At 35.6% G+C, this 15905-nt stretch overlaps 3 protein-coding genes across 4 annotated transcripts; 1 reads left to right on the forward strand and 2 right to left on the reverse strand.

The window, feature by feature from the left end:
- Positions 1–359: 359 nt before the first annotated feature.
- LOC133696072 (uncharacterized) lies at positions 360–2250 on the reverse strand. Of its 2 annotated transcripts, none has more exons than XM_062118106.1 (2): positions 1959–2250; positions 360–1855 (listed from the first exon to the last, which is right to left on the reverse strand). In XM_062118106.1, exon 2 carries the CDS (start codon positions 1795–1797, stop codon positions 715–717), a length of 1083 nt encoding a protein of 360 aa, XP_061974090.1. In that variant the 5' UTR covers positions 1798–1855; positions 1959–2250; the 3' UTR covers positions 360–714. The 2 variants fall into 2 exon arrangements, with proteins under 2 accessions (XP_061974090.1, XP_061974089.1); XM_062118105.1 differs by having other exon boundaries at positions 360–1859.
- A 1661-nt stretch (positions 2251–3911) lies between these two features.
- LOC133696916 (uncharacterized) lies at positions 3912–5547 on the forward strand. The gene is made up of 2 exons (XM_062119213.1): positions 3912–5067; positions 5290–5547. Exon 1 carries the CDS (start codon positions 4053–4055, stop codon positions 5061–5063), a length of 1011 nt encoding a protein of 336 aa, XP_061975197.1. The 5' UTR covers positions 3912–4052; the 3' UTR covers positions 5064–5067; positions 5290–5547.
- Positions 5548–6999: 1452 nt separating this feature from the next.
- LOC133697462 (probable protein S-acyltransferase 22) lies at positions 7000–13149 on the reverse strand. Its single transcript, XM_062120023.1, has 9 exons — positions 12418–13149; positions 12206–12319; positions 10565–10963; positions 10170–10238; positions 10018–10089; positions 9324–9452; positions 9048–9128; positions 8633–8821; positions 7000–8280 (listed from the first exon to the last, which is right to left on the reverse strand). The coding sequence occupies exons 1-9, from the start codon at positions 12457–12459 to the stop codon at positions 7498–7500; spliced, it is 1878 nt and encodes a 625-aa protein (XP_061976007.1). The 5' UTR covers positions 12460–13149; the 3' UTR covers positions 7000–7497.
- Between the last annotated feature and the right edge of the window lie 2756 nt (positions 13150–15905).

A 15905-nucleotide genomic window follows, 5' to 3' on the forward strand; every position in this document is an offset into this window, starting at 1 on the left:
TGACTTGACTGTACCCCAAACCGACACAGGTGAATAATCATATTTCATTTGGTCCATCAGGCACTTCCAACATTTCAAACTTATGCACAATGTCCTTGTGAGGAAAAGAATCCATATAACTGGCAAACTCCATCCAATACAATGAACTGATTAATTTATAGAACTCAAAATATCCAGTCTAATTCACGTTCCATAACAGGTAGTAAATCTTTTGATGAAACATTAACAGTTTGATAAGTGAAATTGAATACTTAAAAACAAATTTGACCATCCATGAATGAAAACACCATAGGCAAAGGATAAAAATTAACTCAAAAAAGAAAAGAAGAAGTTAATAGGAAATGAATTTCCACCACATGTAAACAAAAGGTTGCTATCATTTTCAAAGGTTCTCCAAGGATTATATCTTTATACAACGATACTGTACCCATCAAACTTCACATGCCTGTTCTGATTTTGTTTCATCTCCTGCAGAATACTAAAAATGTGATATATTGCATTCCAGTGACATTTGTAAAGAAAACTAGATAATCATCTGAGGTAAGCACCAGCCTTAAATCTTTGCATGCTAATGGCTAGTGAAAAGTTCCCATGAGAGTTCTTTAGAAGTAGTGAGAAAATGAGAATAGCAACGTAACCATAATTTTCTCACACAAGTCCTGCCTTCATTAACTGGAGAAAACTCTACAATGGTAATCATTTCACATGATCACATCATGGAGTACCCACAGATTCAGCAGAAACAGTGACTGTCTCTAAAATTGACTGGCATTCACCATCCGAGGTTTCCATACTATAAGATCTGCAACTATAGTAGAAAACTGCACTCATCATCAAATCAATAAGCACCACAAATGAATGCATAACAACTAAAAGAGGACCTTCCCAAATCCTGGAAGACCCATCTCCATAACTCAATGTCTTCACCCTATGCTCAAACAAACCTTCTATCATTGCCATCCCAATTGTTGATCCAAGAAATATCAGAAGACCCACCTGAGTCTGTCCCCTAATTAAAACACTGGACCGGAGCAGTGCCTGCGGCCCTGAAACATCTTCCAACATACAGACCACAACAGCAGTATTGCAAATAATAATCGCATTTGCAAAAACAACTGAGAAAGCTAGCCCCGCTATTATTGCAGCATATAGATTTAACTCTTGCCAAAACCCAATTGCCGAAAATGCACTGCAAGCAGCTAAAAGAAGAACACAGAATAATGTGAGACAACCAACAATCACCAAACTCGACCACAGATACGTAGAAACAACCCTTCTCCAATTTTTACTCACTATCACCAAAAACTTTGAACCGTCGACATTTTTCTTCGAATAAGTGCAATCTACAGAATAAACCACCGCAGCTCTCGACAACAAAGACAAGGTAATAAACAATGGGAAGCACATGGCAGACGAAACAGCCATCTCGGAAAAACGATGACACGACTGTTTGATAAAAGGCCCCAATGGGAGTCCACTGGATTTGGCAACCAACAAAAGCCTAATACTCAATTTCTTAACAATAGACTGATCAACCAATACATTTGACAAAAGAATGGCAGATACTGGGCAAATAAGCAAAGCAGCGATCGTCATAAACGACCATGAATTACATCGGAGAATCCTCACTGTTTCTCTCAGGATCTCCAACGCACTCATTGAATGGAATTGATGATTATGCCTATCACTAAAATCAGATGATTCAAGCTCAGAGTTTTGCAAATGGGTTTCTTCAGATCCCTCCTTTTGTAGCTGATCCAAGCTCATTCTAGGAGAAGCTGTACTAGAAACCTCCATCTTGATGTCGATATATACACAGTGTCTGTGTCAGTCTATTGGATCTTGAGTTAAAAACCTGCCTAGCAATGTAACACGCAAAAAAAAAAAAACAATTTGATTTCGCTTTAACGATCAATATGAGGAGCATGGAAAAGAGAGGATCTGATAGCGAAAAAAACCTGGGAACTTTGCAAAATGATTGTTGGATTTTGAGGGAATTCACGAGGATTTCACAATTGTGAAGGATTCTGGTATCGAAGGAGAAGTCGGTGGATGATTGGCGTGAATGGAATGGTGGGGTGGGGTGAGTTTTCCAATAGCATGATATGTGGGACTGGGAAGCAGTAGAGGGTTTGCATATATATTTTTTCCTTCGAAGTTGAAGATGTTTACGCTACCAATAGAGCCTATCGAGCTACAGTTTCATTGGACTGGATGGGCGTTACGTCAGAGTGGTAGAAATAGTAAATTTAAAAAGAAAATCTTGACGTCCCAGAAGAAATAATCAAAAAAAAATTAATTAAGCGATGGTATCCGAACATCCATATTAAATTATAAAAAAAAAAATTAATCAAAGAAAACAGTCATTAATCATATCCTTGTGATTCTGATTATCATTGTGATAATCATGTCTTATTTATGCAACTCATGTTAAGTAGCGAGCCAGAATTGCGAGTGTAAGGATTTGTTAACTGTGTTGGTGGGAAGTATTTTTTGTTGATTAATTTTTTTAATAATAAATAAATATAAAAATGTTTAAAAATAATTTTTAAGAAATTATTTAACAGATCCTTAGTTGATTAATCAATTATTTTGTAATTATAGAAATTAAATGATCCAGTACAATTAGATCCAATAAATATCTTACTACCTTGTTAATAAAAGAAGAAAAGTGCAAGTGTAAAATTTGAATTCGTGTCTTTAAAACTTAATTTATAATCACTAAAAATTTATAAAATTATTAATTTTAAAATTTATAAAATTAATTGAAATGTATATAAACAATTAATTGATCTCTCTTTTAGAGAAAAAAAAATAAATGTATATATTTTTAAGTTGAATTGACTTTTAAAAACATTTTTAAGTTTGATAAATTAAAATTGTTTGTTTTTATGGTTGAAAATTATTTTGGTAAAAAATTATTGTTTTTATTTTAAATTAATTTTTATTGATATTTTTAAATTATTTTGATGTGTTTATGCTAATATCAAATATGAATTATAAAAACTAAAAAATAAATATTATTTAAATATATTTTAAAGCAAAACCACATTAAAAAATAACTAGCTTCTAATTATTCAAACTTAATATCATGTTAACTTAAGCTTGCCCTAAACAAAATTTTAATAAAATTTGAGATATGTGCTATAATGACTTCATTAAAATAAACTATTTTTTATTATAAAAATAATTTAAAGAGACTACAATTATAATGTTTTTATTTTTACAAAGAATCATAGGAATGAATGGTCTTCCTTTATATTAGTATTTAGTACTGGGTAATTGAGAAACTCCACCGTTAATAACAATCATCTAGATGGTGATCCAGTGATAAAAGTTTGGGACTAAGAGGTTTGCTCCTTTTATGGTTTCAGGTTCGAGCCTTGTGGTTGCTTATATGATGGGCACTGGAGACTTATATAGTCGTTAACTTCAGAGCTCATGGGATTAGTTGAGATGCATGCAAGCTGGCTCGGACATCCATGTTAAACTAATAAAAAAGTCTTAACACGTAACAAAGTATCATCCAGTTCGTATAAATTTAAAAATATCTCATTAAATTGTTCTAAATAGTCCATCCATGCCCGAAGAAACTTCTTCTTTGAAACATACCAACTCACCAGAACATCTTCAAACCTGCTTGCGCGCCAATCTAACTGATTGGTTTTAGGTTTTGGTCACTATCACAAACCAAAAAAAAAAATGGTGATCAAATGGTCTGGATCATACTGGGTCGAACCCAACCCTCACTTCTCCGGTGTAAATGCTCGACATTGGAGCTCGTACACCAAACTCCCATGACTTCAGAGTAAAATTTATTTATATTAAATTACGCAAATTAAGATAAATTTAATTGATTTTTTCATAAGAAAACTGATGTAATGACTGGCTTTATCCATGGCGGCGATACAATCAAACGACCCGAGATAACTTCCAACCTCTCCATACACAAGAAATAAAAAAAGAACAAACCCATCACTTCCATCAAGTAAAACAAAAACAACACCACCACCACCACTTCTTCCGCCCTCTCGATCAACTCAAAATCCACCATGGGATCAACAGCGGCCGCTGACCTTTGCTCTGTCTTATCTGAAACACAACGTATAATAAACGCCCACTCCCGCCATTTCTTGGCTCTCTCTGTTCTCTCTATCCTCCCTCTTTCTTTCTTTCTTTCTGTCTACCCCACCATCCAAAACATCATCTCTCAATCCTCCACTCTCCACTCCAAAATCCTCTTTTCTCACGCTACTTTTTATCAAGATGATCTCTCAAATCTTTTCACTACAAATACCATTATCCTCTCCCTTCTCCTTGTACTCCTTTCCGTCACTTTCTCTCTTTTCGCTACTGGCTCCATCACCTACAGTGTTATTAATGGATTCTACAGTAGACCTGTAAAGCTTTGCTCTTCAATCAAATCTTCTCTCACTTCTTTCCTTCCCCTTTTGATGACTAACTCTTTAGCTGAAATTATCTTTTTGGGGGTCGTCCTCCTTTTTGCGTTGTTCTTTTTATTGGTTATGAATGGAATTCAGCTTCTTGGATTTGAAGTTAATGTCTCTTCACCTTCTTTTCAAGTCTTTTGCCTGATTCTTGGGGTTTTTCTGGTCTTAGTTTTGTTTTATCTGCAGTTGAATTGGGTTTTAGCTCAGGTGATAGTGGTTGCGGAATCAATTTGGGGTCTTGAGCCATTGAAGAGGAGCAACTTCCTAATAAAAGGAACGAAAGGAGTGGCTTTGTCTTCGTTTTTATTCTTGGCCTTTTTCCCTGGCTTGTTTGTAATTGCCATTTCATTTCCATGGGGAGACATGGATATTGGTAATATCGATAGTGCATGGAAGATTTGGCCTTTTGTTGTTCGAATTGTGGTGCCTTCAGCTCTCCAAACGATGTTATTTCTTTACAATATCGCGGCGTTTACTGTTCTTTACATGGATTGCACGGCTGCGCACAGAGAGCTTGTCTGGGAGATTGCTGAGGAGTTTGCCGGTGACTATGTCAGCTTGCCTTTTGATGATGGAAAGATCCCTCATTTTGTTTCTGTTACCTATACTTGACAAGGTTAGTGGCCTTGCGATGCCTTTTCTTTGCTATATATACATGTTTTTGGTTTTCCTTTTTTTGTTTTTTTATTAGCTTAACAGAGTTTGTACCTGTGTACATGAACTCAGTTCTATGTGGATAATGCAATGAATTTGAAACTTGTGTGTAACATAATCTGAAGTAAGATTATTATAGCTCTCTTCTTTTTACATACACTTGGTTTGGCTAAATATTGGACAGGACTCTAATTGAGCAAATTGTGCATTTTGGATGCTGCACCTGCTTCAGATGTTGTGGCTCGGGAGAACACTAATTTAAGTGTAATTGGTGAATTCACAGCTCGATAGAGAAACATAATAAACAATACGCAATACAAGAAAGAGTTCAGTCTCTGCGTGGTTCAGTTAAAGATAACCCGAAATTTGACTGTTGTGGTTAGAAAAGGTTGAAATTGGTTTACACTAAATTTAAAAGGATGCGGCTCCTTTAAATTCTGAATTTAGTTTTTAAAAATTATTAGTATGAGAATGATAAATCTTTAAAGAATTATATAATTATTAATTTTAGAATATTTTTATGATTTTATAAAATTAATTGAGATATGAATAAACAGAAAAGAACACCTATAATATAATAAGTAAAATAAAAAAGATAAAAGCATGAATCATTTCCTGAGATTCAGATGTATTAGTGAATTGTCAAATCACAAACGCGATTAAGGAATGAGGTTTGGCTTAAAACTTTTTAACTATATTTTTTATTTCAAGTGGTTTCTGCGTAAATTGGCTAAGCAGAGGCCGCATTGTTATCAAGAAGAATGGTGACTGGAGTAGTTCAGCATTTGTCTGCAAATTGCTACGACCTCGTGACTCTTGATGCTTCCAATGTGTTTATTAACGCTGTTAAACTTGTTTTTCAATTGTCTGAAAATCATTAAATTTTCAGACATGTGTTAATATAAAAAAAAAATTAAAAAGCATATTATTTTAATACATATGCAATTAAAAAACACTGTTAAGAGAGTACATCACGTTACAAAATACCGATGAATTTATATCACCATTGTAGCTTGACAGTGACAGACAGCCAGTTCTAGCCAATCATTGCATCTACTGTTCGCTTGTGGCCGGACTGTATTTGATGAGGAGGTTGGTGGTTTTTTTTTTGTTCTTGTAGCATGTTCTAGCCAATCATTGCATCTGCTGTTATGCAGAATGCTGGTTTTGGTGGTACTGCAGACCGAAGTTGATGTTCAAACTGAATCTTTAGATGTCTTGCTATCATTTGCCAATTCTTGATGCATCTGAATTGGAAAAAGTGGTGCGTGTAAAATTGGTTTTGGTGGTACTGCAGACCGAAGTGGTGGCTTGCTTGACCAGCTTATAGTCACAAGATGAGTGGTTTGCTTGACCTCTAATTGTAAAATCCATCTATTAGGGTCTGCCATTCCAGCTCCTTTGAAGGCAAAATCATTTTAAGGGTTCTAAATAGTTCTTCATGAGTCAGCAATTGGATGCAGCGAGTTTCCATTATTACAACAGATTATATAAATTTAATACTAAAATTAAATTTAAAAAAATTACAGGGACTTGTTACTTAGTAGATATAAAAAATAAAAAACTTATATAAACTTTCCAAATAAAATTCTAGAACACCATCTAATTTACCTGTTTTTTATACATTAGTCCTATATCTTTTAACTCAACCATCCCTTTCAAAAAAAAAATATATATATATATATATAAACTCGAACCAAATTAATTTTTTTTAAAAAAAGATTAACTATTCCAATTCATAAGTTGTGAGAGCAAACAGTAGAAAAAACTACAATGAACTACCCACACCACGTGTCTTGTATAATTTATTGGTGATTTCTGGGTTCCACTTGAACCAACAGGAGTTCAACAAGAACACCATACCAGCATAAAAGAAAATGAAGTGAAAAAGGGATTAGAGCATATTGACTTCGGGCTGCTTTTGCATTTTTTTAAAAAAAAATTTCTTTGTAGCATGCCCGAGCTTTCCTCCTGTTGTTTCCACTGACAGAACCCGGAGAAACAAACAGAGGTACTCTTTGTGGATGTTAAGTTAAATCTACAAAAGAAACCATCTTGAGAATCCAACAAACCCTTCAAAGGGAATACAATCCAAGCATTATAAACAACACATGATCAAATTTTTTGTACCAAATGCAACAGCCAGAGATCCACGGTTGCAATGAGAGTGCATGCAAAAAGCTTCCTTGCGGCTCAGAGGAACGCAAGTTCAGCAACCTTTTTACAGCAGTGTCGTCTTCTAGCGAGGCCCTTGATTCCAGAATCCAAAGCCAAATACAATATCAATAGGCGAAGCGGCCAGTTCTTTAAGTACTTAGCCCATAAATGAAAGAATGTTGGAACTTCTCCCCACAGAAATCAAAAGGAACCGAACTTCATAGAAGAGCCATCGTCAAAGTTCTCTATTGTTAGCCTGGCTGGATGAAGATGATGCTTTCATTCTAAATACAGTCTTGTCCCTATCAGCATGGAAGAGAAGGTTACTCCAGTTATCTGACCTTTGAGCAATCCTGGAAGGAACCCTGTCACTATCTTCTCCACCAGAAGCTTCATACCCATCACTAGTAGACCTTGAAAGTGGGAATGCATTGTGAGAAACAGCACCAGCTACAGATAGACCTGTGAGACGTCTGGACTCTTCAGCTCCGGATGAGGAAACCCGGAAAGGATGGATATCTGGGGAGTCTAAACTGCTTTCAGGAGAAGAAGCAGCAACCCCAGCTGAGCTTGACATTGCTCGGCTGGTCTGGAAAGCACTACGGGCCTCACGCTGAAGAGGAGCCAAGCTTGTAGATGTCTCAGTGAAACCTTTCTCGGGAGTTATACCTGAAGTCCTAGTTACAGACTCCATGGGTAGGTCAGCTGGAAAGCGTATTCGCTTACTAGCTCTCCTTCTATTATTGTCAATCCTTGGGACCATCCGATGGCCACTGCTGCCAAAGCTGCTATCTGTGTCTAGCCCAAAAGGGGGTTCCCGTCTTGTCACAGGCTGCAGGATTTTGGATTTTTTCCTCGCCTCTGCTGCAGCTCTTGAAACTTCTTCGGCGTTTAATCTGGCCAATGTCAAAGGACTGATCTTTACTGTGGCAGGGTTCTTTTTCTTGATTGGTTCTTCTCTCATAGACTTCTTTCCTAATGAGCTAACAGATCCAGTCTCTGGAGGAACAACATCAAACTGAAAGAAAAAGAAAATTGCCGTAGCATCAAGAAGTTTAGCAGTGCTTTTAAAAGTGTGCGCATGCCTGAGTGCGAGGCATTCAGAAAATAGAACAGAGAAAATTTTAAAAATGAAACACAATATAGTGACTGCTCAGCCTATTAGCTCAAAAGATAAAGTGAATTATGCAATTGTACAGAGGTTGTATGTGCAAATGCTGCCCACGCTATTAAAATCTTGTAAAATCCTTTAACTAAAACTATCATTAATCAACTGAACTGCAAACGCCAAAGTTATTGTTCCTCTTACAATTCACGGATTCACAATTGCACAAGCATGCCCAGCAGAAGAATGGATTAGTAAAAAGTACCTGATCTTCCAGAAAAAGACGAGGTGGTGTGCACCAAGCACCCCGGTGAAAAGTAGAAAATGAGCTTGCACTGCTTAATCCAGTGAGTGAGCTGGCGGGAGACATTTGAACACTCTGCTGACCTTCAACGCCCTGTTGCTCTTGTTCCTGCTCCCTTAGAGCTATTATGTAATCATAAGTGCTGATTCCCTATGACATGTACAGGAATTTTGTGATATCGGCTAATAAGTAATAACTACTTGGAATGAAACCGAATGGGATCAAAAAAATAGTAAAAAAAAAAATTGAAGCTCTTGCCTGCCCAGATATTACGAAAGCAAAAAAAAAACCTCTATATAAAGATTAAATACTACTCAATTGAATAATTAAACAATAGTAAGCACAATTTGAAGAAAGAAATGATCGGCATCATTACCTTTTTTACAAGGAGGATATGAAAGAAGAAAAGCTGGGCAAGAGGTAAGGTGGCAATCATTGCCAAAATGGTACACACTGACTGCAAGAATTTACACATTCTTTTAGTTTAGTGCAGAGAAATGAGGAAGTACAAATAACAATAAATCATTTCTCTACGTTTTTAGCTAACAGGTTTGCAACTTTGCAAATGTTTAAACAGCACTAAAGAAAAAAAAAATTGATTGCCCAAGAAAAGGTTGGGTTACTCTGAGAGCAAAACATCAATAGCACTCACCACCACGATAACAAAGGGGGCCAAAGAGAAACTGCTTCCCAGCTTGGCAGAGATGTCCACAGCGAATCGCTTCCGTTCAAGAAAACAGCAGATAAGTACAAGGATTCCAGTCGACCATTGTAGAATAAGCTGCAATCTCAAGCCCAAGGTATATAAACCATGTATATACCTGTCAATAGTCAATTACATCGAAAATGACTTGAAAATGAAGGGCTTACTCTGGGAAATATTCAGTAATGGGAGGTTGCTTGTGGGAATCAGGATAGAAAGTTCAGGATGTGAAAACTTGTTTGATAAGAATATCAGACATGATAGGGAAACTATTTAAGCACAAACAGTAAAGCCATAGACCCCAATGGAACTTGACAATCGAGTAATAATGCAGAGCAACCTGCGGACTCAAGGGGAACAAATATATATATATATCCCAACTGTCTTGGACTCATCTGAAATTGTTTTCAAAACATAGTGTTCATGCATGGACAAATTATCAGAATTATAGGCAACAACACTGTCTGGATTCAGGATGACAGGGATCAAAGGCACTTGCATAAGGAAGAATGGAAAAAATTTAAGAATTAAGATATGGAAAATCCTATAAGCCTTTATTTATAGACCAGGGATTACAGGGTATTGATGCAGTCTGACCATCTGAAGATTCCAGGTAAGGAAGAATGTGGAAGCTTGGGCTTACCAGGAGGAGAGAAGAAACCATAAGGATGAAAAACTGTCCGTAGTTCTTCTTGCCTACACAGTTGTTAAGCCACTGCAAAAGTCCAGTGGAAAATGAGCATGAGGATGATAAAATAAAAATGAAAAATTCCCAACAAATAAGACCTCTCATACCCTGCAGTGATGATCAAAACGATCAACACATTTGTCACACACTCTACAGTGCTTGCTGTACTTGAAAACCTGTACAGGATCATAATCTCATAAGCAGAAACTTTCATGAACTGTCAACACAAAAGTAGTACAATAGACCTTTAGATTGAACTCAAGATGCGTGCAATGTCTGTTAGCTTTCTAGCTTTGAGCAGGTTGAATGTGAAAATGTTTTCTTTCATATAGCAAATGTTTGAAAAAACTCAAAAAATTGTAAATACATGCTACATTATCAAAATCATAATTCTTGAGGGTGCCAAACTATGCATTTCAACCAAGGCGCTGTGTATTTATGAACTCTACTGAACAATTCAAAAATAAATGAAAAACTACTGACTTCAAGCACTCCGACCAACCTCAACTTCACACAAACTGCAGTAGAACATGCCATCTTCACTCATCTGTAGCTCAGAAGATTCATCACTCAAACTGCACCAATTACAGATCAAAGCACAAGGAAAGAAAACCCACTGAAAACAAGATGAATTTCCTGATGACACCTTCTCAATTTGAGTATTTGGCTCCTTCAAAGTTGCGTCAGAACCCACCGCCTCTTTATCCAGAGATTTTCCTCCAACAGTAGAAGCATTTGCATCATGTTTCGATGAAGTTGACCCTCCACCAAGTTTTGAGTCCTTCTGAGGGTTATGCTTTTCACTGTCTGGAATCTTGAGATACTTTTTAGATCTAAAAACTCCAGGGTCTGCTGGATCAGCAGCTGCACACCAAATATATAGGCCAAAGGCACAGGTAATCTGAAAAGAAAAGGTAGATGTTATTAAAGTTCCAACTACATTTACATAGACCTGTATTTGTTGTTGCTGATAAACAAGACTAAACAGATGCACATTCTATGCATAAAAATGGCCATCTCATGTCATGGTTAGCAGAAATGAAAGTTAAAACCGTAGCATGACTGAAATTTTAGACTTACTTTTTCTGACAAACAAATTATTGTTTTGAGATCATGCTAACAGCAAAAATGCAAAGTGTTTCAAATATATCACGAAGTCGAAGGATATCGATTGGACTAGCATGGGTTAACATGCCAGATATAAATATATTGATATCACTATCACTACCTATTAGCCTCTCATCCAAAATTAAATCAATCAGAAACACCTCTAGCTAAGGCGTATAATGAATCACGCAAGTGAAGTTGTTTGTTAATACAGAATTAGGTAACCTGAAAATGCATAGCATGTACTACTCAAATCCTGCCCAATTCTGTATTTTGGAAATCAACGGCTATCAGCATCATCAACCTATTGTGTTGACAGAGTAGAAAGCATTTTAGTTTTCTATTCTGTACTTGGCAATATACCAGCTCATACACAGCATTCATGTTCTCGAACGACACAAAGGTGATCTGATTGTCTTGATTCCCAAGACCATGAAAGGATAGAATTCCAGAATCAATCAATGGTTCCACATTAATCCAGATTGTGTGTGTGTGTAAAAGAGCAGCCAGTGGAGGGCATTTTGATAGTATGAGAAAATCCATAAACGAAAGAGGTCAGTGAGAAAGCAAATTATAGTCTAACTAGAGAATTTGCAAGGATTAGCTTTATATCCATTGCAAGACCACATTAATAGCATACTGCATCGAATATCCGCGATTTGTTAACATAGTCAAATGCCAAGCGCTAAAGTAGCCAATGGGACAATGCTTATTGTTCCAACAAGTGACAAATTAAATCATCTGTGGATCAAATTCGTGGCTCATTTGTTATAGTTTTAGGTAACAGACACAGGGACAGGAAGACAATCAACTCGTTCACGTAAGTACATATGTTTGAAAGGATCTGTAGATAAAAGAGCCTCCATAACAGAACAACACAGAAGGAAACCGAATTAGAGAAAATAAAGCTAAGAGCTTTAGAAACGAACAGAGGAAAAACAGATCTTGGTTATTAAGCCCGCTGGATATAATGAAGGCATGCGGTAAAAATTATATATAAAAAATTTACTAAACGGAAATATGTGAATTTGCTTACCAGAGGAGTGTAGATTCCCATCGCTATATGTTGGAACAACTTCTTCCCAACAAAAGGAGCAAAGAACACATAAAAAGCAAACCCCAAAGCCAGAAATACAGCAACAGCCACCACCTTCACATTGAACACTCAAGATCAAAACTTGCATCCAATAAAGCTGCTAAACACTGAAAAATAACGCAGCAAAAAGGGGGGAGATAAAAAAGAAGTACCTGAAGAGGGTGATATGGAAGTTGCCATCCATGCTTTCTCATTTTTTAGCCAAAATGCAGGGGACCAACGTAAAAAAAAATATGTATTCAAGACAGAAGAACAAAGATGAACGGGAAAACAAAAGGTATGACTTCGGTTTAACTTATTTTTTTTCACCTTCCCTCATTAACTAGTAAAAAATGGCTACTTTAAAGTCTCTCATTCCACTGCATTACCAACCAAAACAAAGGTTACTACATAGACATCATTCACATGAGTCTAATCAAACAAAGAGAGACTATGGGGAGATAAAAAGGAACCAGAAAAATAGGTGGAGGCTCAGGATATGACCAGTATGATATGCTTGGTGGTGAAGTGGAATAGACAGAGAGGAAACCTTTGTCTTGTTAACTCAATCATTCATAGACTATGGTCATGGAATGGAAGGTGAGAGACAAAAAATAAATTAATTAGAATCAGAGAAAAATAAGAGAAAGGAGTGTGGCCTGGCCTGGTTTAGGTTCTGGGTTTCTCTTATTTTGTTTGTATATTCAGGCATAGCTTTTCAGTTTGAGCGAAAACAAAGATCTGTGACCGTAGAGGGGAGAGAGAGAGAGAGAGAGCATAGGGGTCTGGTTTTCTTTCCATACCTATAATTACCTTGCAACCTCCCCTTTACTTTTTCTCTCGTTTCTAGCGTTACCTTTTTCCCTGGCCAAATCATGTGTCACAGGCTAGTGCAGCAGTTTGTAATTGCCACCAACCTCTCTTCCCTTTTAAACGTTGAACAGCGACACCCAGTCGTGCCTTATCTTTTTCTAGTTGATTAAATAATAATTAATAATTAATACTGATTGTTAATACTAATTAGTAGTTTTTCTGTGATAATTTGTTTTGTATTTGCATCCAAGTTTTTTTTTGTTGTGTTTATGGAAAACACTGGCAAAGATGGCCCGCTTCAACATTGCTAATAAAGACACTTGTTTTGAAGAAAGGAATAACACAGTGAGGAACAAATGGAGGGAATTGAGAACCCTCCCTCAAACCCCACTTCTTCAAATAGCTTTTCTCCTTTTAAAGCTCCTGGAGGCTGTATCACCCCTCTTGGCATCCTTTCTTCCCGTTAACTCCGTTTGCTAAATTTCTTTTTATCGTTTTTTCTCCGTTATATTGCTTGGGGCCACCTTGTCAAGAACAAATCTTGAGCCAGAAAACAAGATTATTGTCTAGACCAGCGCAAATTGTTATCGGGGTGCACTGTTGAGCGTTTGCTACCGATCCCAGGCCAAAAAAAAAAAAAACTGTAATTGCCAGTCAGGTTTTCAGTAACAGGGATAGGCCAGGATGGTCGCAATCGAATACAGCATGATAAAAGCTTAATTTAAAAGCTTGAAAAACACTTGCGAAAAAGTCAAAAAGGCTACCATATGGTTGCTTCACAATGTGACAAAAGAAAAATATGGACAGTATATCTGAACCCATAAAAATGAAAAGTAAGTGAAAAAATAAATAAATGGAACAGGTGAGAAATCATGGGGGAGAAATGGGGTTGGTCAAATGTCCCATGGCTTTGTGAATTTAGAACCACCACCACCAGAGACAAAGGAGGTTCCCTGTGGACAATAACCAAGAGGAAGGAGGGCGACCCTACAGTGGAGAACGGTGTCTGCTGCAAGGATTGTTTTTAGGGTTTCGCAAAGTTTGGAAGATGCATTTGGCACTTTCTTGTTAGGTATAATGCTCGGTGAGCAATGTAAAATACACAAATCAACAACCGGTTATAATACTATTTATTATGTAACGGTGTTCCAACACAGGCTAAATATTTTTATTTTTTATAAAAAAATTATATATGCAAGTTTTTTTTATGTATTTATGCAATTTAAAAAACTTAGGTTAAAATAAAAATAAACTATACATGCATGCAATCAAATAAATCAAGAATAATGTGTACGAATAAATAAATAAAAAGTCATTAACGATGTTTAAAAATAAAACTTGAAAAATCGAGATACAGGCGTATATCAAAATATTTAATCTCGAAATACCAGACATTTACTCAGTTATTTTTACTAAATTTATTTATTAAAATTATTTTTTTATTCAAGCAAATGATAATAGAAATAAAAACACAAATTAAATTGATCAAATAAAATAAAAGGAAAAAAATAACACCATACAATGCTGCACATATTAAAAATATTATTTGAAAATAGTTTTTTATTTTCAAAAATAAAGTTCATCCATACAAAATACAAAAGATAAAAAAATTATAGATAAATCAAAGAAAAACTCTTCAAATTTAAATGCATAATTAAATAAAAATTATCATTTAAAAAAGGTTCCTCAAACAAAATGAAAAGGAGAAGGGGTACTAATTTAAACATGAATTAAAAAAAAATAGAGAAAAAACCACTAAAAAAATTTATATTTCTCACAAACTTTAAATGTAAAAAAAATACTCAATATAAACTTCTTTCATCAAATGAAATCATTTGACACAGATATCGTTAGTTTTGGTTGCCTAAATAGGTGTTAGTGACATTTTTCTCTCTTCATCGTTGGAATCCGATGACCTCCCTCTCCTCTCTCGACCATGAATTATAAAATCACAAAAATAAATTTATGTGCTTGAATTAAATTGAAAAAATATTGAGGTGCTAAAATTGTATAATTCACATGATTTTTAAAGTTTAAGGACCAGAATGCATTTTCTATCATGACGAAACACCGAGAAAAAAGTTCAAGGACCAAATTAAAAAAAAAAACAAATGCATAACCTATCCATATTAACGTGTGAGACGATTTTGCATTGTTAAAAAACCACTCATTTTAAAGTTATACTTGATTGTAGTGAATGAAAAGGGGATTATTTTGTGGTAGAAAATATCAGGAACTGAACTGTAAGAATATAAAACCTCGAGGAACCAAAGCTAGCTTGCCCAACATCACTGCAGTGCTGCCGTTACGTAAACAGTGCTGCTTTATGTATCAGCACGGTAAATGCCACTGCCACCTGGCATGTTTTATTACTATGATTGTGATTCTGATTGTAATATAATTAAAAATGTAGATTCCAGACTAGCTGAGACAATAGAGGGGGTAAGCTAGATACTAGCAAAATACCATGCACATGAACTTAAAAGAATTATTTATTGCGACGGTTAAATTACAAGTTTATCCTTTGGAGAAAAACTAGGGTGTTTTGGTTTTGAGTGTGATTTGACCTTTTTAAATTTTCAACTTGTTATTAGAGGATTGTCAGGGGTGATTTTTGTCTCTGAAACCTTTTACGAATAGTAAAATTACTGATTTACCACCATACTAAAAAAGAACTTTTGGATCCATAGTATTTATGCTTTTTTGTATTTTGTAAAATAGTAAAATGTTTTTTCTACTCTTAAAATTAAAGAAAAAAAACATAACAAGTGTTCAAGGGCGTTTTCATCTTTTTGTGTGGGTTTTCTTTGTTAACTCCATGATCATGAAAGGCATTTTACACTCTTCA

Source organism: Populus nigra, chromosome 6 (assembly GCF_951802175.1).
Source record: "Populus nigra chromosome 6, ddPopNigr1.1, whole genome shotgun sequence".
Lineage (NCBI taxonomy): Eukaryota > Viridiplantae > Streptophyta > Magnoliopsida > Malpighiales > Salicaceae > Populus > Populus nigra.

Coding starts and splice junctions, on each gene's coding strand:
- LOC133696916 (XM_062119213.1), top strand. CDS start 4,053: ATGGGATCAACAGCGGCCGCTGACCTTTGCTCTGTCTTATCTGAAACA.
- LOC133697462 (XM_062120023.1), bottom strand. CDS start 12,459: ATGAGAAAGCATGGATGGCAACTTCCATATCACCCTCTTCAG. Junction 10,964..12,205: donor TGGGAATCTACACTCCTCTG/GTAAGCAAATTC, acceptor TTTTCTTTTCAG/ATTACCTGTGCCTTTGGCCT. Junction 10,090..10,169: donor GTTTTGATCATCACTGCAGG/GTATGAGAGGTC, acceptor GGACTTTTGCAG/TGGCTTAACAACTGTGTAGG.
- LOC133696072 (XM_062118106.1), bottom strand. CDS start 1,797: ATGGAGGTTTCTAGTACAGCTTCTCCTAGAATGAGCTTGGATCAGCTA.